General features: G+C 39.3%; 1 protein-coding gene across 4 annotated transcripts in view; it reads right to left on the bottom strand.

The window, feature by feature from the left end:
- The window catches only part of RASSF6 (Ras association domain family member 6), a 48,710-nt gene extending 31,332 nt beyond the window's left edge, over positions 1–17,378 (bottom strand). For 2 of the 4 annotated variants that reach the window (XM_019467704.2, XM_019467709.2), the window contains exons 1-2: positions 17,156–17,378; positions 6,113–6,211 (exon numbers count right to left, since the gene is read on the bottom strand). In XM_019467704.2, the coding sequence (XP_019323249.1) occupies positions 6,113–6,211; positions 17,156–17,349 (293 nt within the window). In that variant the 5' untranslated portion in view covers positions 17,350–17,378. Of the gene's footprint in view, positions 1–6,112; positions 6,217–17,155 lie in introns of those variants that run through there. The other 2 variants (XM_019467708.2, XM_019467722.2) reach the window with 2 other exon arrangements.
- Positions 17,379–23,588: the final 6,210 nt, after the last annotated feature.

Genomic DNA, 23,588 nt, shown 5'->3' with positions numbered 1-23,588 from the left:
GGAAAGAGCCAACCATGTGAAGAGTCAAGGAGACTGTCCCAAGCAAGAGATGAAATGCCCTGTATACAAGACTAAGCTTGGCATGTTTGAAGGAGAGAAAGAAGGGAAGAGTGGTTTCAGATGAGGTTCTAAAGGTCCTCCAGGCCAGATCTCTAGGGACAGGGAATGGAAGCAGGAAGCTGCTGCAGTTGTCCAGGCAAGAAATAATGGTGGCTTGGACTAGGTGGTGAGAATTGTTTGGATTCTGGAGGTGGAGCCAATTAGATTTGCTGTGGGGCTGGGTATAGAGATGAGGGAATGGCACAGCTGGGTTGGTATGTAGCTTATATTGGGGTCTTACTCTCCCATGAGTTAAACTTTCATTTCGTTTTTTTTTTTTTTTTTTTTTTTTTTCTAATCCAAGTCTTAAACATTTTTGTAAGCCAGTTGAAAAGTAAACACAAGTGTGCCACACAACTCTGGTCATTACTGGAGCACACACAGGCTGGCTGTAAAATAACACCCTTCATGTATGAACAGCTGGAGGCTTGTGTGCTTGTTGAGGATGACGACCTTGGCTCCACAGTCTGATGCCCCTTGTTCCCTAGGGATGAGGAAATGATCTATCTACTCTGTTAATTCATTAACAGCCTCTTGGACCATTAGGATTGTTAACAGAGTACCTGAAACACAGCAGGTGGCCAGTGATCCTCGGGGCCAAGCACATGAGCATGAGCTGAAGACAGGAGCTCTCCTGACACACAGGCTCTTACCTCGCTCTTCTATGACGCTGCCATGACTTTGACCACTGATTCTCCTTACGTTTAAAACAATACAGGGGCACCTGGGTGGCTCAGTCGGTTAAGCGTCCGGCTTTGGCCCAGGTCATGATCTCGTGGTTCATGAGTTCGAGCCCCGCGTTGGTCTCTGTGCTGACAGCTCAGAGCCTGGAGCCTGTTTCAGATTCTGTGTCTCCTTCTCTGTCTGCCCCTCACCTGCTCACACTCTGTGTCTGTCTGTCTGTCTCTCTCTCTCTCAAAAATAAAGAAAACATTTTAAAAAATTAAATAAAAATTTATATTAAGGGACCTCCTTGTTTTTCCTCTGGGTGTCCTCCATATACTCCACACTCTATACAGAGCATAGAGAACATGACATAGCATTTGCTTTGCTTAACATCTTTAAACGTCTTCCCATTGCTCTTGGGATAAAAACTACAAATCTTTATCACAGCAGGGGAGGTCCTGCTACATCTCTTTAGCCTACTTTGAAGAGATGCATTTCCCTGTGTCTTGTACCTCACCCACACTGGGTCCCCTTCACTTGCTGGAACCCTGACCTCTCTCTGGCCATAAGGACTTCAGGCAGACTCCCTATGTCAGGAATGCTCTCCTGCTCACTTCCTTAAACTCCTTAGCTTCCTCCTTGGTCAGATATCGGGAGCCCCACCCCACCACCCCCGCCACTGTTTAGGCTAGTTCCTTATTCTCTAAAGGATCCCTTTCCTTCTGAACATCTGCGTCAGTTTGTTATCGATCAGGCCTTTAGACCTGTAGTTCTCAAAGTGTGATTCCCAGACCAGTAACATGGGCACCACCCGGGAACTTTGACATGGGAATGCTCACGCCAACCCAGACCCACTGAGTCACAAGCTGGGAGTGGGTCCCTCAATCTTTAGTGTAGCAAGCCCTCCAGGTCATTCTAGTGAAGGCTCAAATCGGAGATCCGTAGCTCCAAGCAGCTCTTGTCTTTTTTTGCTCAAAATTCCATACCTCAGTTTCTAGCACAACTTCTGGCTTGTGGTATGTTCCCAATAATTATTTGTTGAGGGAATAAAATATAGAAAATTAAACTCTGACCTATTTTTAGAGGGGAAAAAAAAACCTTTTACCAGTGCCACCACTTAACATATCCAGAAATTCAAGTAAATTCCATAAGTTAATATATTTCTAGTCTTTGAATTTTGATTTTATCAGATGCCTATTGAAATATTTTCAGTGTATCTTAGACAGATGGATGATCTGACCAAAGTGATAAAATAGGTAAATGTGGAATAAGTAAATTGGGTTGGGAATAACAGTCACATTAATATGCTTCGTGATTGTCAATGCTCATTGAAAAATATCTGATATAAGGAAAGCTTTAAAAAATGAACTTTTTGGGGCGCCTGGGTGGCTTGGTCGGTTAAGCGTCCGACTTCAGCTCAGGTCATGATCTCACAGTCCATGAGTTCGAGCCCGCGTGGGGCTCTGTGCTGACAGCTCAGAGCCTGGAGCCTGTTTCGGATTCTGTGTCTCCCTCTCTCTCTGCCCCTCCCCTGTTCATGCTCTGCCTCTCTCTGTCTCAAAAATAAATAAACGTTAAAAAAAAATTTTAAAAAAATGAACTTTTTTCACATATCTGGGGGGACATTATTCACCTTTTTTTTTGACATAGTAACTAATGTCATTAGTATATCCAATTTTTCATTATGAACATTTCTGTTATTTTCATTAGGTTATCAAACCTCATAGTGGAAATGTTAAAATAAATTTTAAAAAATGATCTCCATGTAGAAAAAATTTCTCATTTTTAAAGGAGATGGTCCCAACCATGTCTTGAACTTTTTGTCCCTGACTTATTTTATTTAAAAAAAATGTTTATTTATTTTTGAGAGAGAGAGAGAGCATGAGCAGGGGAGGGGCAGAGAGAGAGGGAGACACAGAATCCGAAGCAGGCTTCAGGCTCTGAGCTGTCAGCACAGAGCCCCACGTGGGGCTCAAACTCAGATACTGTGATAACATGACCTGAGCCGAAGTTGGACGCTCAATCGACTGAGCCACCCAGACGCCCCCTGACCTATTTTAAAATCCTGGTTCCTTAAAACAAATGTCAGGGAGGGCTCTCTTATCCTTTATTAAAGACAAGAGTTAAGAGTTAAGTGGCTGACCTTGGCTCAGGTCATAATCTCATAGTTTGTGAGTTTGAGCCCCGCATTGGGCTCTGTGTTGACAGCTCAGAGCCTGGAGCCTGCTTCGGATTCTGTGTCTCCCCCTCTCTCTGCCCCTCACCCACTTGCTCTCTCTCGCTCTCAAAAATTTTAAGTTAACATTAAAAAGTTAAAAAAAGACAAGAGTCCAGTGGCCTTCAGGAGAGGGGTGTCCTCTTTATAAACCCACCTGCAGGGCACGCTGAGGCACGCAGTGTTTGATCCAGTTTCCTTGATTAGAGAAGACCCTGGCCATGGAAACTGGGCAAACATTGCCCTCTAGCTCTACTGGCCAGGTAGAAGCAGCCTGTGGAACATTGGCTCTTTGTGCTGAATTTGTGCTCAGAGGTGCAGGTGGCTGGTTCCTTTGTTTCAGCAAAGGGTGCCCGGCCAACATGCTTGGAAAGAGACACCGTGTGGAATAATGCACTTTCTGCTAAAATTTATTACATCATGCTCATTAAAATTATTTACTAAGGACAGGAATGCACACATGGCTTGTGGGCTGTGGGTAGCGCTGCAGCCCACAGGAGTGTGCATTGGGCTCCCTGAGGAGGAGACAAAGACAAAGGAATCCAGAGAATCAAATCTGATCTGCATTCTAAAACCGGATTTGAACTTTTTTCAAGTACTCTGGTTGGCATTTACTCACCTCTCAAGTGCCCTGATTTCAGCTTAGCACCTGAAAGTACTTTGAAAGCAACCATATATATTTTTTTTTGAAACTCTGCTCACTTAGAATATTTACCATGTGAAGCAGCAGACCAGTGATGACCCCAGGCAATGAAAACGGCAACTGGAAACTTAGTCATCGGAGCGTGAAGCTGACTTATGCCAACGCCATTTACCCAGGGAAGCTTCTAAACTCAGAGAATCCTCATTCAGCAGTAAGACCTAAATGTTCCATTGCTGCTATGCTATTAATGTCACAACCTCTTATTTTATCGATCAAATGTAGCTCTCATGCAATGTGCTGAGGCCAAAATCTCCATTGAGTCGATTCTATTTCCCTATTCGTTTCCATTATTTTCACATGTTTTTGTGCAGGAAAATAAAAATCCCTAATAAGTTTGTAATTTCTGCCTTGTTCACTGGAACAAAGCCTAGCGCAGAGCGGGAGCGAAATGATTACTCATCCAGTGACTAAATGAATGGAGGTGTCTGTCAGATTTGTGACATGTTGGATATCCTGGGTGGTCAGTGGTATTAATTTCTGACAAGTGTTTTGTACAGATTTCCCCGGGCTCTGGGATTTTGTTTATTTCAGGAGGTCAGAAGTTCTCGAACTTTAATCCTTTCCTCCTCTGAGCAGTGGTTCTTACACTTCAGTATGCATCAGAACTATCTGATTAACTGTCAAGGGGAGCCTGGGGTCTGCATTGTCAACAATTGTCTGATTGGGAGGTGGGCGGCCTGTGGACCACATTTTGAGAAGTGCTATCTTCAAGTCTGGCGTTTGTGTAAATGTAATAAAATTTTACTGGAGTTCCAGCTGATATGTAGACACCAGGGCCTGAAAGGGGCGCTGGGCTACAAAATATAAACTGTCAGTCCTCAATTTGGCCAATTTAAAATATGACATAAAATAAGGGTCTTCAGAATTGCAGACCTTTCCTTGGAAATATTCCCCCCCCCGCCCCCGCCCCAAAAAAAGTGGTTTCATTCTCTTCCATCAAAATATCTGAGAATCTGATTTTTTTTTTTTTTAACCTCCACTACTGATACCTTGGCCCAAGGCACCATCATCCCTCCCCTGAACTTTCAGCTCCTTGATAATTTCTCTGCTTCCACTCTTATGCCCTCTTCGGCCACACTGATCCAGTCACCCAAGTGCTCAATATCCTTCAATGGCTTCCCATCGGTGGGAAAGATGAAGTCTCACAACGGCCTACGAGATCCTGCGTGCTCTGGCCCATGACGTCAGGAGCCTTCGCTTCTGCTGTTCCTCCCACTTCGTTTACCCCAGCCTGGCTTCCTCCATCCATATAGGCATGCACCTGCCTCAGAGCTTGGTCTTGGCTGTCCCCTTTGCTCCCAGCCAGATACCTACACAACTGGCTTGCTCATCTCCTCCAGGCTTTTCCTCTAATGCTACCTTCTCACCGAGGTTTCCCTGGACATCATATATGAAATCATAACCCCCAGCTGTCCACCTCCAGCACTCATTATTCCCTTTCCCGCTTTATTTTATTCTTCCTACCTTTCAGTGTCTAATAATATATATATTGTTACTCATTTATCTTACACAGCAACTGCATCCCCCTTTGAGGAGGCCACCCCACAAGGCTAAAGGTTTTGTTCGGGCCATTGCTGAATGCTCAGGGTCCAGAATACCTGTCTTTGGGAAGCAGTTAATACATACTTGAGGAATGAATAGATGAATCCACTGTCTTTTACTTCACACCTTCTTCCCACCTCTTATATTTCATGTTTATCCTCCGTTCTGACTTTAATTCCATTGTTGACCATGTTTGTTCTCTCTGCTTTCCTGTGGCCCGATCCAGCATCAATTTATACCCACCACCTCCTATCATTTGTTTGGCTTTGTTTCTCTTCCCAGTGAGACATGGGTCATGTTTCAGGGCCAATTGTGCACGTGTGTGTGTGTGTGTGTGTGTTTTTCCCCGTCTTTTTTTCTCATCTGCTTTTGCTCCAACTCAGCCAGTTCAGTGCTCAGCTTTACTCTTAGAGTTTTCAAATTCCTGCTCAGTTATTCCCAAACCAATATAAGATGCTATTTGCTGTGTATAAGAAAACCACTGTGGATGTTCTATATATTGCATAACCTAACATCAAGAGGGACACAGTGAAAATGAAGTGTGTCCTAAGGAGTAAGGGAGGGAGAGAAGAGGATGGGAAGGCCTGTTTTGAGCCCCTGGACCAATTCTTTGGATATCCAATTTATGAGGAGACTTAGATCCGTTAGTTAAGGCTGCTCCTGAGAATTCTGCCAACTATAGTGAAATTAGACCACTATTTATAAAATATGAGTGATTGTTCCATGAGAGGTTATGGGTTAGCAGTCTTTAGGACTAGTACTCACTGACTGCACTGTTGATTCATATTGATTTTGTGGTTCATTCATCATACTTAGAATGACAAAGTCCTGGGGCTTAATCCACCAATGATTGCTGAGTAGGATAACACATACAGGCATATAATTACCTGGTAATGAATGTCCTCTCATTGATGAAGATCCAGGAAGAGCACTGGTGAGCCATCATATTCAACTTTTCTCCTTTTTTGAGATCATCTGAGGATACCCTAAGACGTGAGGATAACATTAATGGTATACTCCTGTGATGCATTCATAAATTAGTTTCTGACTTAAATTGAAATGTTTTGCTTTGTCCCCGGTGAGTAAAAGTATTTGGGACAAGTTTTTAAGTAGTGTTTCTTCTACGGGCATGAGGGTTGGGAAGGGAAGGAAAGAGAAAGATTTTTTTTTTTTTTTTTTTTTTTTTTACCACGTGCCACAGATCTTATACTCTGTCTGTGAGCCACTTTCCAGATGTTATCTTACTCAATCCTCAGACCGTCCCAGCAGGGTGTGGATGTTATTACCTCTATTTCCAACACTTGGTAAGTAGTGGGACACATAATTTGAAACAAAGTCTGAATCTTGAAGGCCTCTAATTTTTTTTTCTTTTCACCAACATTGTTTTTGCATTTTGGAAAGGTTATACAAATTCCAATCTTTGATTTTCTATTAGTTGGCCCATTCCAAGATTCTTTTCAAAGATATATTTTTTTTTCTAAGAGAATTACTATTGAGGATAAGTGAGATGCCCTCCAAAATTTTAATTGTTAGAAAGTAGGTTCAGTTCAGCGTTTTAACTATAACACATTTTGAGTGAGTTTCTAAATGGCATCCTGTAAACCACCTTTTCATGACTTTTCACAAAGTGACTTGCTTGACAGCAAGTAATAATGTCTTGTTTTCTCTGCTCTTGCCCCCACTTGACCTTTATAAGTTTTAAGATGTTTAGGTGTTTTCCTGTTTTTGTTATCCATATGTGCTTCTGAGAAAAATTCATTTTATCTCTCATGATATAGTTCTCATTTGAAATTGAAAATTATATTCTTCATGTTCTTAGGGAAAATAGTAAAGGAAGAGGAACATATAATTTAATTTTAACAATCTCTGAATAAAGATGATAAAGAGGGCATATGAAGAAATACTAGATGGGCCAGAAGTATATAACTTCACTTCCAGTCTTCCCCTTGGTAATCAACCTGAGAGACTGACAACTATGGAATGGAGAGATAGGGAGAAAGAAAGGCCAACAGGATAGAAAGATATTTCTAAGAAAGCACAATACAAACCGCAATGTTGGCCCGTGTTAAATGCAAATGATTTGCAAATTTGTAAGTGAAACCCCGGGTCAAAATTGTGCTGATGATCACTTTACAGTTGATGGCTGTATTAGCTATGCTCCTGGTAATGAATGTATCCGGTATGGTTAAATTTGGCATAACTCCTGTCAGGAATTCTACTTCTGAATTTTTAGTATTTGATTTGGAACGCACTCTAAGGATTTTTTTCATTTTTCGATTTATCCACAGTTCTGGTACTACCAGGTTTTAGTGATTCAAAAGTTATGTTCCTGCTCGCTCTATAAATGCACAAGTGTGCTTGGGGTGTTTGAAACTGCTGTTTTTTTGGTTCAGATCTTACTTTTATTGAGAAGTATAAAAAAGAAAAAAAAAAGAAGAAGCTACATGAGGAACTTTGACTGTCTGGAATAATAGTTTCTGAAGCCTTGCTGGTTTTACAGTTTCTAGTAAAATTTCCAGAAATTTATGAAAAAAAATTTAGATGTCTTGCTCTTATTACATTTTCAAGGAAATTTCCAGAAACTTGTGGAAAAAAATTTTCAGTCAGTTTTAAAGTTCTGCTTACTTGACAGCTCAGTGTTATTCTCTTTAGGAAGATACTAAAGTCCCAAAGGCTTCTACAATCCCCCTGCCCTACCAAAAGCATTTTACAATCATTGAAATTATTTTGGCAACATGGGAAGACAAGATAGGTAAAGTAGAAAAGAAATCCTGGATCAATGTTTGGAGATGTGCAGAAAAGAGGAAAATGTACCAAGTAAACTAAAAAACTACAGAATCAGTGGTCCAAGGCAAGGAAGGATTGGCCAGTTTGGTAAGTCTGTTTTTGGAGTATTTCTAGAATGAGTTCTCTCCTATATGGTTCTGCGCAAGGGAATACATTTCTTCTATTACAGCCACTCAACCCAAATTGACTGAACTGTGCCCCAGTCCTGCAAACACAATTTTAAGTTTCCAGGCATCTAAAATCAAGCTCTGACTCGCAAGTGTTGATTAAGTGTGATGTAACATCCTTCAAGTTTCCTTCAGGCTTTGGAAACCGTGGTCAGATGTGAATAACATCCTCCTTTATGTCTTCATCTAAATGGCATTCGGGTGTGACCAGAGATTTTAAATATAATGTTTTCCAGTCATTCCATTTTGCAGAAATTACATATTTAATTACTATTGCTTCAAGCCTATAGAATCATAGGGGATATAGCCAGGATAAAAGGCTAGGCTAGAGAGAAAAGTTCAATTTTTATTAAAAAAAAAAAAAAGAGGGCTAGGGACTTCCTCCTTTTACTTCCAAATTAGCTTAATTTGGTTGGAGTAAGGTGTTTGGAAGGTATTCATATCATCTTTCTCCAGGATAATAGCAATCCTCCCACCCACTGCCCAAAACAAAGAAAAAAGAAAAAAAGAAAAGAAAAGAAGAAAAAAAAAAAAAAAGGAAAGCTATGTTCACAAATTCCCTGATGCATTATAGCACATTATTTGAAAATATATAATCTATTTGAAAGCTGTGAGCACATCTCACTGGGAACATTGTAATAGTCTCTAAGCTGAACGCCTGACTAATTCCCCTTTATGTTTTTACTATCTGGACCATCACATCATCTTCTTGTTCACAAACTTTCCTGGGATTTCATTCTTAGCAAATATAGTCCAGGTCTCCTAACCTGACATTCAGGTTTTCTGCAATTCCACCAAACCATCTACTCTTCTAAACTTAAAATTGAAGATTTTTCTCAAATACCAGGCCTACTGGTCCAATGGCTCTCAAGCCATTGAGTCTCTTGTCACCAGTTAGTTCCCTCACACGAGAGGGCCCTCATCACCACAGGTTGATGTTCAGATTTTTGCTTCTTCCTAGTCTCTGCTCAAGTGGGACTTATCAAGTCTCTCGATAGTCTCTTATCTGCACTGCTCTGATGCCATTTTCTGCTTTTCACCTTGTATCATTGCTCTTGATTTATACCTTTTCTACTCCTATCTTCTTGCTGAAAGAACAGTGTTCCTCTAGTTGGGGATGTCATCTTCTTTGACAGCTCATCATTGGAAGGGGGTCTCTTGGAGGACTTGTGATGGAAGGGACAGAAGCTTAGCCATCAGGCAAATCAACTCTGTAAGTCAGAAGTTACATGGGTATTTTAGGCTGCCTTGCGAGAAAGATACAGCACGTTCCAGGAGCCCAACAGATCCCAGTTACTCATTCATAGGATTTGGTCTGGGCTGTTTCGTTATATAGCCCTTGCTCTTGCTTCTAAAACCTGAGTTTTGCCTCTAGGTGCTATCATTTGAATCACCCACAAAAAAGGTTATTGTTGCTCCCTACTGAGAATCCCCTAGTGGTAACCTCATCGTCCAAACACTGTCTTCTCCTGGATATCTATTATTTACCATTTATTCTTTTAATTTACCCCTCCCTGCACCTCTCCTCCCATGTTCCAATGGCCTATATCTTGACAAGTGGTTCATTTTCTCTCTGAGCAGCATTTGACAAGGTTGATTGTTTCCTGCTTTTGAACTCCCCCCCCCTTTTTTTTTCTTGAGGCTTTTGAGACAAAGCAGCAACCACAACAACCTTGCCTTGTTTCTTTGCTATTTCACGGGACTCCACGTTTTAGTCTCCTGTCCAGACTCCTCTGCACAATCACAGAATGCTGGTTAGTTCTACTAACCTATCCTCTCCCGTGTCCTCTTCTCTGTCTACACTTTCTTCCAGATAATCGAATCCATCTCTAACCCAACTTCCCTTCTGAGCTCCAGACCCATGTCACTACCTACTTAATCTGTGCTTGGAAGTCTAGAAGATATCTCCATACAAATGGCCCAGACAGGACCATGGACTTTCTTCAGTCTCCAGAATTCCCTCCCTGACAATTCTTTCCCATCTACCCAATTTGGCACCATAACTAAGACTCAGTTTTATCTTTTCCTCTTTCATTAGAACGAGATTCTAATTCAAAAGTAAATCCTACTAATTGTACCTCCAACATATCTATCACCTGAACTCAAAAGCTTCTATTTCCAATGCTACCACCCTGAGTCAAGCCATCATCATCATCACCACCTTAACTCCTGAATTTCTGCATCAGCCTCATGGCTAGTTTCCCAGCATCCACCAGTGACTAGTCTTCCATTCTCCACACAGAAGCTAGGATGATAATTTTATTTATTGTATTTATTTCTTATTTATTTTTATTTTATTTATTCCTTTTAAAGACTGAAATAAATCTCATCATCTGATGATTAAAAACTTGCAATGACTTCCAAGAATGAGATAGAATAAAATATAGCTTCCTTACGATTACCCACAGCATCCCATCAATCTCTTCAGTGTTCATTCCCTTCATTACTTTCCTCATTGATTACCTTTTGTCTACATTGGCCTTTTTGCTGATTTTCCATCACTCCCTAAGCTCATTCCCGTCTTGGGGATTTATACTTGCTACTCCTCCTACTTAGAACACCCTGCTCTTAGACTTCCACATCTGTTTTCCATCATGCTGATCGTGGGCCAAGTTTATCTCTTCATTCAGAGGCTTTCCCTAAGCAATTCTCAGTCAGCCACTACCACATGATTTCCATTTAGGTATGTAACAGTAATTGAAAGGATCTTATTTATTTACTTATCTGTCTTCCCCAACCACAACATGAACTTCTTTGGATCAGGGCTTTTTGTATTTATCTGTATACACCCAGCTCTTAGAATTTTGCCTGGAACATGCAAGGAATTCAATTCATATTTGCTGAGTGACTGACTAAATGTAGAATTGCAGATATGGCCTGATTAATTGGTATTTGTAAATCTTTCTTGACCTCATAGTTAACATGATAGCTTTGCTGAGATTAGAAGTTGGGTATATATTGAACTGAAGAATCACCAGTGGAAGTTTCTTACAATCACAAAGTGACATTGACAGTGATGGGCTGAAAATCACTGCAGGAACTTCCTGGTTGGCTTCCTATTTGTATTTATATGAAAATAGCTAAGGTGTCATTAAAGATACCAAACAATTGCTGTGGAATTATATTGTCAAACTGGTGAGCTATGCTAAAGCCAATCAGAAGATTTCAGGTGTGATTAAAGGATTTCAAAAGCACTTACATTATTCTCTGACCTTAGGAAGGAAGACAATTAAATGGAATTTATGGGGGAAAAAAACAGGATAAAATTTTTTGTTCATTGGCAATATATGCTAATTAAATAGGAATCATATTGGCCATATCTGAATCTAAAAATTGGCTCAACAAAATATTCAAACAGTCTAAATACCCGAAAGGTAAAAGTCTCATTTTATTATTAATTGCCAAGGTGAGAAATAGATCTGTGAATTCAAACAGTTTCCCCTCTCCAATCCCATTAATTATGACTCATAGTAATTTAAAACCTGGTAGGACATTTGTGAATATCTCCTAAATTATAGAGACTGGGTAGATTTAAGGATCTGAGCTAGTTACCTCAAAAACCTTAAGAGCAAGATAAGAGAGGTCATGATTAGCAGAGATGAGGATTTATGAAAAAAGGAAAAATGATAATTCTAGAAGCTTAGAGGTCTCATGTTGGACATTCACAATTTGCTTGGTAGGGCATAATAAACTATGCCTTGAGGAGGAAGGTAGTTGTTACAAATCTATGTACTTTACTGGGAGAGTGAATCACACAAGCTATCTGGTCCTCGGGCCAGAGTTTATTGACTTTGTGTATGAAATAAGATTATTATTGAATAAGTTTGGTTACTTATTTTTTCATTTTGTCCAGATAGGATGGAGCTCACAAGACAGGAAATTAGGTCAGTAATCAAGTCCTGGAGAAATAAACAGTCCTGGAAATACTAGATGGGTCTAAGCTCAGATGGGCCTAGGTGGCTCGACAGGGAAGGGCAGAGACTGAGAAAGCAAAGCAAAGCAGACAAGCAAGGTCTAAGCAAGCAGACAAGATCAGGAGCCTGAGAAGGCAGGAGCAGACAGCACCAGCTCACAGGCCACAGTGAGACCTGGGAGCATCAGAGAGCACCTGTGCTTTGCCTCCACCTGCTCTGTATCCTGCCTGTATCCTGCCTGTACCCCGCCAAGACGTGTGCTTGCCTGGATTGGCCAGGTACCAGAAGGAGGCCAGAGGATGGGAGGTGAATCCCAGCCCCAATGAACTCAAATGGGCCAGTCACTTAAAGTACCTTCCTGTGGCCTATCATGGATTAAATGGCCACTTGTTTAACAAGTGGAAAATTTGATTCACTCCTTTGTATAGTAAACAAATGTTTCAGGAGTTCCCTCTCTGGGCTTGCCCCTGTGCTAGGCACAGGAAGCGTAGCCTACATCTGTGTCCATAGCCCCTTATTCCTGGGATCACTGGTGCATGAGGTGCCGAACAGTCAGAATTTTACAATGAACTAAAAGAATATAGGTGCTAACTTCCCAACATTCCCCAGCCAAAGGATATTTTTCCTGCCTCTGAAATTACACAGCAAAATATCTGCAGCTTTCTAATTACTTACTGCTTTCTCTAACTAAATTTTACTTTAGTTAATTTGACTATTCCTTTAGAACAAGATTATGGATTATTTCGTTTTTGTACCTTCTAGAGTGAGTGTATATATGCAAGTATGTAGGTAAAAACATATATAAAAGGATGAATATATGCAATATATAGGGAGACATATTAAAATATTAACTATAAAGCTATATAAGCTATGAAATCATGAATGATAATTATTTTCTTTTTGATTCATATGTTCTTTCTAAATCATATACAAGGAACATATCTTACATAACACACACCATAAAAGTTACTAAGAAAAAAAAAAGAATGGAAAGTAACACATTGGAATAGCAAATGTGTATTTAAATTATGAAGTAAGATTATATTCAGGGCAGTAAACATGAAGGTTTTTTTTTTTTTAATCATTGTTTTGGCCGGAAAAAGCAATGGAAAGTTACAAATATGTATTCAGTTCCAAAATAAAGTTTTTTCTCTAAACTCTGACCAGGAACCTTAAAGTTCAGAAGAACAGATCTATATACAATTATATGACTTCAAGGAAATGAGAAAAAAAATCTATAATTCTATCCATTATCCAGTTCTTAGTAAAACAGTACAAGAGTCCAGAGAAGTGTGGTTTCTGGGAAATATCCGGCTCTATCTTTCTAAAGAATTTGCCTCATTTGCAAAGATGGCAAAAGTGAGAAGCTGGCATATAAAAACTATCACTTTATTAAGTGATATTTATTACAGTTAAGAAATGCTTGTTTTGAAATGCATAACAATGTATCATAATGCTTGAATATAAGACGGGACTCAACAGGGTATGGATAAAAAACACCCAGGCTTCTATGTGAATATACCATTCCTGTCAGTCCCAGTGGAATCTCATTTGAAATGCCAACCTTTAATATTCTATTCCATATTGACAGGACATTAATGCACTGGCTTGACTGTCCCCAGAGCTCCCTCAAGGCACAGGAACTGTAACAGAAGCACATGGGTTTTCAGCCACTTCAGGACTCAAGGCATCTTGCCACCACTCAGTCTGGAAGGCAGCTGCTCAGTCTGCCAAAGGCATGTTCTGGAACTGCTGCTGTGGTACCATTCAAGGATTCTCTGCTTCATCTAGTTTCCAAGAGGAAATTCTAAGCTTGACTTCACAGGGACGGTGAATCATTGTTCTTGTTCTTATTTGTATGTTGGCTGCAGAGTGAGCACTTTCTACTCTTGAACCCCGTTTACTGGGCTCTGGGATGGTGACGGGGAAGTGGTCCTTTAGGTGATTAAGATTACACTGTCATCACTTAAAAGGGAGACATCGTCACGTTCCACTACTGAAAGCAGTGACATTAGTCTGCAATTTGAAATGATGTTATGAAGTGATATAATCACCGTATCTGATAGCTTTGAAAGACACAGATGAATTTCTGCAACAAAACCCAACCTTCTCTAACACTAGACCTTAGGGCAAAGAGAGAATATTCAGAAGTTCTTTCTCAGAGGTTGTATCTTTGATTGACCTATATTTGAAAAAAATTTTTTTTTAATCTAAACTTTAAAAAAATCATAATTCCAGTTAGCTAACATACAGTGTAATATTAGTTTCCGGTGTACAATATAGTGATTCACCACTTCTATACATCACCCAGGGCTCATCATGACAAGTGCTCTCCTTCATCCCTACCACCGATTCCCCCATCCCACCACCCCCCACCCCTCCGGTCACCAGCAGTTTGCCCTCTGTAGTTAAGAGTCTGTTTCTTGGTTTCTCCCTCTATTTTTTTTCCTTTGCTCATTTGTTTTGTTTCTTAAATTCCACATATGACTGAAATCACATGGTATTTGTCTTTCTCTGATGGACTTATTTTATTTAGCATTATACCCTCTAGTTCCATCCATGTCATTGCAAATGGCAAGATAAAAATGTAAACATTTATCTTATTTATTTATTTTTAATGTTTTTTAATGTTTATTTTTTTTGAGAAAGAGAGAGAGAGGAAGAGAGAGAGAGAGCAAGCTGAGGAGGGGCAGAGAGAGAGAAAGAATCCCAAGCAAGCTCCACACAGTCAGCATGGAGCCCAACATGGGGCTCGATCCCATGAATCATGAAATCATGACCTACATCGAAACCAAGAGTCAGACGCTTAACCGAATGAACCACCCAGGCATCCCCCAAATCTAAACTTTTATAGGAATCTCCTGTATCTCTATAAATCCTAAATTCCCTACCTTCAATGAATCTGTACAGGTAAATTGACTATTAGGACTAGATTTCCATTTCAGTGAAAAGTATAGGGTGCTTCTTATTTTAGGAAAAGTGAAAACAAGTATCAAATATGAAACTTTGAATTACATGCTAAAAAATATTATATATGTGTTACACTATCTTCCATATAATTGGGAAAGTTCATTTTTTCTTAGTCATTGCTGGTTATTTCTCTCTCTCTCGATGGACCAATACATTTAATAGTATATCTTAAAATGTTATTCATATTGGAGATAGTAGAGGAACATATGTACACTAAAATAGAGTTTAACTAGGAAGACTTAATCTAGTTATGTGGTTAGATAAATTAATCTCATATTAATCTCAAGTACAGTTAAGTAGATTTATCTCAGTTGGGGTTACTGTTTGTTTAAACATACAACATTACAAAATGTTAAATCAAATAATTTGGTTTAAGAAGTTCCAACCATATATATTTGGCATAAAGTTATATTCTAAATAGGTTAGAATATTTTATAAGCTTTTAGCTATAAACACTAACACAATTAAGACCCAGAGGACAATAACATAGTAAAGCTCAGTTTGGTTGGCTTTAGAATTCTAGCAAATATCCAATTATAAGTACATTGGAGAATCTCAAATCTGCAGTTTGAAATAAGAATCCATCAAAACAATGATGATATTAAGCTGGGATCAACTGCAAACCATTTAAATGTATATTAATGTAATGAAAATATAAAATGTCATCAATGAAAATACGTTGCTAGTTGCAACTTCTAAGTTTGTTCCCTTCTTGAAATTACCAACATTAATATAAAACTAACAGCAACATTAACAAAAGTGCCCTTTAAATAAAATTTCATAAAGGTCACTTCCCTGTAATTTAAGTTCAGAGGTGAAGACCAACAAACACAGGTATTGTTCTTGTATGCTTCTGTCCATAAACACAAACGAAAGTCTATATCACTTCAATACAAACAATCCAATATGGGTGCTACCATGGTCTATTTTATCAAAGTCATTCAAGGGTTATCTGTCTTATAAAACTAAATGTCACAGGTTGCACAATCTGGGGTTGTGTGTAAGTCTCCTACTACAAAATTATATTTTCTGCTTAGAAATAACAGTTAAAATGAACGTGACTTTTCCAAAGCAAAAGTGATTGAGTAGCAGATAATTTTGAATTTGCCACTATGTACACTATTTGAAAAGGAGCAAGAAGCCAGATGATTTCATTGCTGTTCACAGAGGTAGTTCTTTGCCCACTGGCCATCCGCTCATGTGTCCGAGACCCATTCTCTGGAAACCAGTTAATCTTTACCACCTCCACACTGTCTGGTCTCCCCAGCTTAGCTCACCCTCCCTGATCTGGCCCTTTTGGCAGAACTGCTAATTTCTTAATCCTAACTGGAGGTACCACTTATAGGATGCTTGCTAAGTGTTTAATTCCCATCAAAGCCCCATTGGCATATCCTGTTATGGGGCTTGTTTTACAGATGACAAACTGAGGCTTGGCTAGGTTAAGTACTTGCTACAGGACAAACTAATAAGTGGCAAAGCCAGGATTTGAACTTAAGGCTCTCCTGCTTCAGAACTTGTATCCTTAACTCATGGGCTCCCATTTAATTATGCTTATTCATTCATTCATTGTTTGGTGAACTCTTAAATTATAGCAGAAATCGTTTTCAATTTTTGGAGGGATATGTCTCTGTAGCTCTGTAGTTTCTGAGTGGAAAGTTTAGCGGAACCCTCACTTAAAAGGACCTTTCAAGTCCGCTGATTCAAGAGAAAGGGGGATGTGAGGGTTAAGTGCAATTCCAGATAAAGCGCTCTTTGAGCTATTTCCCTTGAGGAAAGGGAGAAGGGCTTCAGTGGCCACACTTCAGTTCGTGCCTTTCCCTCCTCCCCACATGCTTACCTGCGTCAGGAAAGGGTATTCTGAAAACGATCAAAAAGGAAAAGCAATGTCTGAGTTTCAACTGGTCTGATGCATGCCTACATTCAACTTGGCTGCCCGTGGATGCCGCTTTCTAATAACGTGTCCTCAACCTGACCTGGGGCGGGGGGTGGATTAGAGGGGTTCTTTTCCCCAGGCCCATATGTCACCTGTTATTCACACCAGGAGAAGGCTTTTTACCAGGAGAAGGCTTTTTACCAGGAGAAGGCTTTTTACCTGAGTTGTTGAGCTGAACTTGCTCCGGAGAGTTTGTTCCCCTGCTCAGTCACAGATTCACCAATTCCGAGCGTCCTTTGGAAAGGCAGGGCTCCCTCACCTGTCCTGGAGGTCGGAGCCAAGTGTGGAGGAGGGGCGACCCGACGCCCCGTGCTGCTCAGCTCTGCACCTGGCAGTGCCCTCCGCAGGATCATCGAGCCCCAGGAGCTGTTAATTATTACCCCTTTTCGCCAGAGCAGGGACGTGTAAGAAACCTGAGCCACTCCCTTTACCTCAGTGCATGTTGGGAGTGTTTACTTTCTTTCTTAGGGGCAGCTGATAGGAACACTCCTTTGCTCCCTGACACACATCGTGAGAAGTGAATTGACATTACCCACTGAATTGGACTGACTCTAACCTCGACTCTGTGCCCAGATTACAGGTGAAGGGTCCCTAAGAAATGACACTACCTGGGAAGGAATGTCATTATTCACACGTCCTTCTTTTAAAAATGTTCGCTTTGAATTAGAAATGTCTCAGTTTTCTTTTCCTTGTTCTATTGCCAGCTCCTTCCCTGCCGGCACCTTTTCACCCAGACTAGTGGTTCTCACACCTCAGGGCACACCAGAACCACTTCTGTAACTCGCCGAACCCGCACGCCTTGCGCCTCCGCACCGGTGAGCCTCTCTGATCTAGTAGGTCTGGATAGACCGCAGGCACTGATACTTTTTTTTTTTTTAAGTTCCAAAGAAGAATCTTGTAAGTATCAACGTTCAAAAACTGTTGTAATGAAGTACAAAAGAGGAATTAAAGAGTTATTTAGTCATTAGGCTACTGACTGGAATTTGGGGACTTTGCTTTCCCTCAGTACCTCCAATTTCAAAATGGGCACCAAAGACTTAGAGACCCTCCAATGACAGATACTGTGGAAATGCAAAGTGCTTTTATTTACACACACACACACACACACACACACACGCGCACACACACACACACAAACTTTTTAGTATCATTGTTCATTTATGTTTCCCATGTAAAGCAACTATTGATAATTTTTTAAAAAAGTTATTTTACAAGTGTAAACCTTAGAGTCCTCAAAAGAATTTCAATATAATTCAACAATGAGTTCAGCAGGCGCATGTGACCTCTGGTGTCCTTTGAATTCAAATGTCAAAGTCATAGACCATTTTTCTAGATTTACAGGTTACCTGTTTGATCAATGGAGTGTTTTAAGGATTCTGTATGTTCAAAAGGTCAGACAGTTTATCTGTTTAACTTGTGTGTGAAGGTCAGGAATGATGAGTTTTATCACGTTGGGGGGTTATTTTAATAAACTGAACAGAATCAAGCAAGGGGCTTATTAGATCACAGTCAAAGCTTCTATAACCTCGAATATGAGGTCAGTGTAAGTTGGGATTACTTGTGGGTGTTAACTTGATTAGTTGGCCCCATAATCCCCTGCTGTATGGACTGACCTTTGAATGATGGCTAACGGGCCCCACAGTGTCTCTAGCCTCCAGACTCCAGAACTTCTTTGTCTAAGTTTATGCTTCACCTTCACTGCCTGCACTCTTATGGGGATCATTTGCTTATTATCAATATCAGGGCACCTTTGTTTTGCATTTTTTATCACAAGCATCCTTGAAGCCTTTATTCTGACTTCTGGTTTCCAACTAGTTACCTTTAGTTAGAGGCTCAGTGACTCATTTTATTTTCGAGTACTTACCCTTCCATAAATATATACCTTTTTTAAATTTTGTAATATAAAACATATATAGTTACACATGTGCAATGTGGAAAGTTGCAAATCACAGACATGTAGAAGAAAAAGTCACCCACGATCCCAACACTCAAATATATAAACAATTTGGTGTATGTCTTCATTGATGTAGTTTCTCTACAGGTATTTACCAAAATGCAATTAACTTTGGCTTGATGTTTTATAACCTGATTCTATCACATAAAACATATTATGAACTATCTACCATATGTCAGTCGGTTGTTTTTTTCCTGCAATGTGATTTTAACTAGCTGCACTATATTACACCATATAAGGTATTATTTAATCAGTTCTTTATTGTGAGAAATTTATATTACTGTAAACAAGACTGCAGTAAATGTTTATATATAGCAGCACACAACCGTGATCATGCCTTTTAGATACATTTCCAAAAATGAAACTGCCAACTCAGAGGGAATTGTGTATTTTTAAAGAATTTCTTTCCAAAAAATGTCAACTTTATACCCCTAGGATAACTCCTAGATTCTTCTCATTTTTTTATTTACCAATCAAGTCCTATTTTAAATATGTACGTTATTGATTTTCTGTAAGATTAAATTCCTTCTATAGATTTACCCTGTATTTTTGCTTATTTTACTTATTGTATTCTTTGCTCATCTTTTCCATATTGATTTATTAGGCACATCAACTCTTCATCGTATATGCTATGAATATATTTCACAAGTATTACTTGCTTTTTAATTTTGTTTATTGTAGATGTTTTTACATTCAAAAGTTTGAAAATTTCAGTATTCAATCTATTAATATTTTTCCTTATCAGTTACATCTGTTAAAAAGCTTTCCTGTCCTTGAAGTATATAAGTATGCATATTTATTTTCTTCTAGCTTATTTATTTAGATATTATTCATATATTAAATTTAACATTCAACACATCTAGACTTTGTGATGTAAAACTGTGCTTTTTATTTATTTTTTTTATTTTTTGGTTTCAGGAGTAGAATTTAGTGATTCATCATTTACATATAACACCCAGTGCTCATCCCAACAAGTGCCCTCCTTAATACCTATCACCCATTTAGCCCATCCCTACCTCCCCTCCAGCAACCCTCAGTTTGTTCTCTATATTTAAGAGTCTCTCATGGTTTGCCTTCCTCTCTGTTTTTATCTTATTTTATTTTTTCCTTCCTTTCCCATATTTTCATCTGTTTTGTTTCCTAAATTCCACATGAGTGAAATCATATGGTATTTGTCTTTCTCTGACTGACTTATTTCACTTAGCATAATACACATTGTTGCAAATGGCAAGATTTTATTCCTTTTTATCACCGGGTAATATTCCATTGTATATATATACCATGAATATATATGCCATATCTTTATCCATTCATCAATTGATGAGCATTTGGGCTCTTTCCATAATTTGGCTATTGTTGACAGTGCTGTTATACACATTGGGGTACATGTGCCCCTTCAAATCAGCATTTTTTTGTGTCCTTTGGATAAAAACCTAGTAGTACAGTTGCTGGGTCATAGGTTAGTTCTATTTTTAACTTCTTGAGGAGCCTCCATATTGTTTTCTAGAGTGGCTGCACCAGTTTGCATTGCCACCAACAGTGCAGGAGGATTCCCCTTTCTCCATATCCTCGCCAACATCTGCTGTTGCCTGAGTTGTTAATGTTAGCCATTCTGACAGATGCGAGGTGCTATCTCATTGTGGTTTTGATTTGTATTTCCCTAGTGATGAGTGATGTTGAGTATATTTTCACGTGTCTGCTTGCCATCTGGATGACTTCTTTGGAAAAGTGTCTGTTCATATCTTTTGCCAATTTCCTCACTGGATTATTTGTTTTTTTGGGTGTTGAGTTTGATAAGTTCTTTATGGATTTTGGATACTAACCCTTTACTTACATGTCATTTGCAAATATCTTCTCCCATTGCCGTTTAGTTTTGCTGATTGTTTCCTTCACTGTGCAGAAGATTTTTATCTTCATGAGGTCCCAATAGTTTATTTTTGCTTTTGTTTCCCTGGCCTCCAGAGACATGTCTAGTAAGAAGTTGCTGTGGTCAAGGTCAAAGAGGTTGTTCTCTTCTCTAGGATTTTGATGGTTTCCTGTCTCACATGTAGGTCTTTATTCCATTTTGAATTTATTTTTGTGTATGGTGTAAGAAAGTGGTCCAGTTTCATTCTTCTGTATGTCACTGTCCAGTTTTCCCAACACTATTTTTTGAAGAGACTGCCTTTTTTCCATTGGACATTCTTTCCTATCTTGTCAAAGATTAGTTGGCCATACATTTTTGGGTCCATTTCTGGGTTCTCTGTTCCATTGATCTATATTTCTGAAAAACCGTGATATTTAAATCTAACAATTTTTCTAAACTAGTAGTTTATTAACCAAGTAACATTTATTAAATAATATAGATTACAAACTCCACAAGGCAAGGACTATGTCTTATTCTCCATTTTATCCCCAAAATATAGCACAGTGACTGTCAGGCTCATGGTCGCTCAGGTCAAATGTTTAATAGTCACTTTTGACTCCTTTCTTTCCCTTCATCCACTCCCAGTAAATCAGCAAGTCCTGATGTTGTATCTTAGTCTCTGTATCTTCACTACCCCCTAAATTAGGCCAGGATCACTTCTTCCTCAAACACTGCAATGTCCTCCTAATTGGTCGTTGCCTTCACTCTTGTCTCACTATGTCCATTCTCCACCCGCAACCAGCAACATCTTCTACAGACAAAAATCAGATCACAATACTACCTCTGATTTCCTTTGCTGAAAACCTTTCTGCTGGTTGACCCCCACATCCAGGAGAAAATCTAAATCTGAACTCCTTTCCATGGCCTCAGAGGCTCCCGTGACCAAATTCTTCCCTATTTCTTTTACTTGATTGATTCTGTTTCCCTGGTCCTGACTCTATAGTTGCTGCTCTGGCTTGATTTTTGTTCCTGAAACAGACCAGGCCTCATTTCCTTTGCTCTTATCATTGTCTCTGTCAGAAAGCTCAGCTCTCAACACAGCTGGTTTCATTTTTCTGGTTTTTCTTATATGTTACCACCTCAGAGAGACCTTCCATGGCCATCATATCCTAATAAGGCCTCCAATATTTCTCTAACACAGTCCCTTATTTTATTGTCCTAATGGCAATTATCACCATCTGAATTCATTTTACTGTTTTATTACTGAGCATGTATTTATTGTTTTGGGTGATTTGTTTATTTTATGTCTCCTTTCATTAAAACTTTAGCTCTAAGAAAACGGGAACTTTGACCTCTGGGTTCATGGCTCTGTCTTCTGTGCCTAAAACAATGTTAGGCCCATGTCAGAAGTTTAAGAAACACTGGTAGAGGAACAAATAATAGTGGCTTAAAAAATACATGTTGAGTATATAAATACAAATCTACTTTTTTCCCAACTTGAAATGATACTTTTAGCAAGTATTAAGGTATATATATATTTTTAACACGAGTCTAGAATTTACGTTTCATTTCATTCATCTATGTAGCTATACTGGCATTAGTTTCTTATTATTCTAACTTTATGGTACAGCTTAATGTCTGGAAGTACAATTTGATCATCATTTTTTTTCTCAAATGTTCTCGATTAGTCTAGCCTTATAATACCATAAATAGCTGCTCACTATAGCATAATAATGATTTAGTTTATATTTTGTGATTTCACCATTAACCATTGTTGTTGGCAATTTCTCCTAGGCCAGCAGGTTCATCCATGTTATCAATTGACTTCAGGTCTAGGGGAGAAAGTCTCCTAAGAGGAGATAGTTTTCTTCGTTAATACCTTCTTTTAGGGTACTCAACTGAGTGCTAGATTGACTACAGGAATAGCTCTGCTTTGTTCATGCCTCCCTATATTCTTTGGAAGGATGTTTCTAAACTGGTTCTGGGTTTGGACATGTGACTTGCTTTGGTCAAAGGGTCAGTACCAAGTGATATAAGCAGAAAGTTGAAAATCAGCTGGGCCACGGGAGTTACTCTGTTGATTAAGCTTTGGTGGGCTCTTCAAGTCAGAACCACCATATGAACAAGGCTGGGCTAGCCTGTGGGATGAGGAGAGACCCTTGGCCCAGTTGCTCCATTACCATAGCTGACAGCCTAAAGGCAGAGCCACTAAGCTAATCTGCAGCTGACTAAAGACCCAGAAATGAGTGCAGCTGAGAACAGCAGAAACACCGTCCAGCTGAGCCCAGCCCACATTGCCAACCCATAGAACTATGAGCTATTTCAATGGTGGTTGTGCTAAGCCACTAAGTTTTGAGGTGGTTTTTTTTAGAGTACAATCTAATGAATACATCTGGTGTGTTTTGTCATATACACAAATACAAACATGCATGCATGCCAATATATCATTAATTGAAAGTCGGAAGGAATACTTAGATTACGTTGTGTTTCTACTACAATTCTGTTGCAGGAATACAATGACCCATAGCAATAGAACAGAAAAGGAGGAAAAAAAAGAGATGTGGGTTATAATTAGGTTAGGTCATTTCCACAGACCACTATATCACTCCTGAAAAATATTTAGAGATGATTGTAACTTGAGGAAAATACACGAAGAACAAGAAATTACCTGATTCTAATACTGTGTGACCCAATTGCTGTGGGTCATTCTTATCAGTTTGTTTCGTGACCTCACACCTCATTTTGTATCTGAAGCTGTACTTGAGGCCTATGCTAGGCACTAAGTGAAATAA

The sequence above is a fragment of the Panthera pardus genome, unplaced genomic scaffold (assembly GCF_024362965.1).
Source record: "Panthera pardus isolate Hobbes unplaced genomic scaffold, ASM2436296v1 HiC_scaffold_13, whole genome shotgun sequence".
NCBI lineage: Eukaryota > Metazoa > Chordata > Mammalia > Carnivora > Felidae > Panthera > Panthera pardus.
This window is presented reverse-complemented; position numbering and strand designations above follow the sequence as displayed.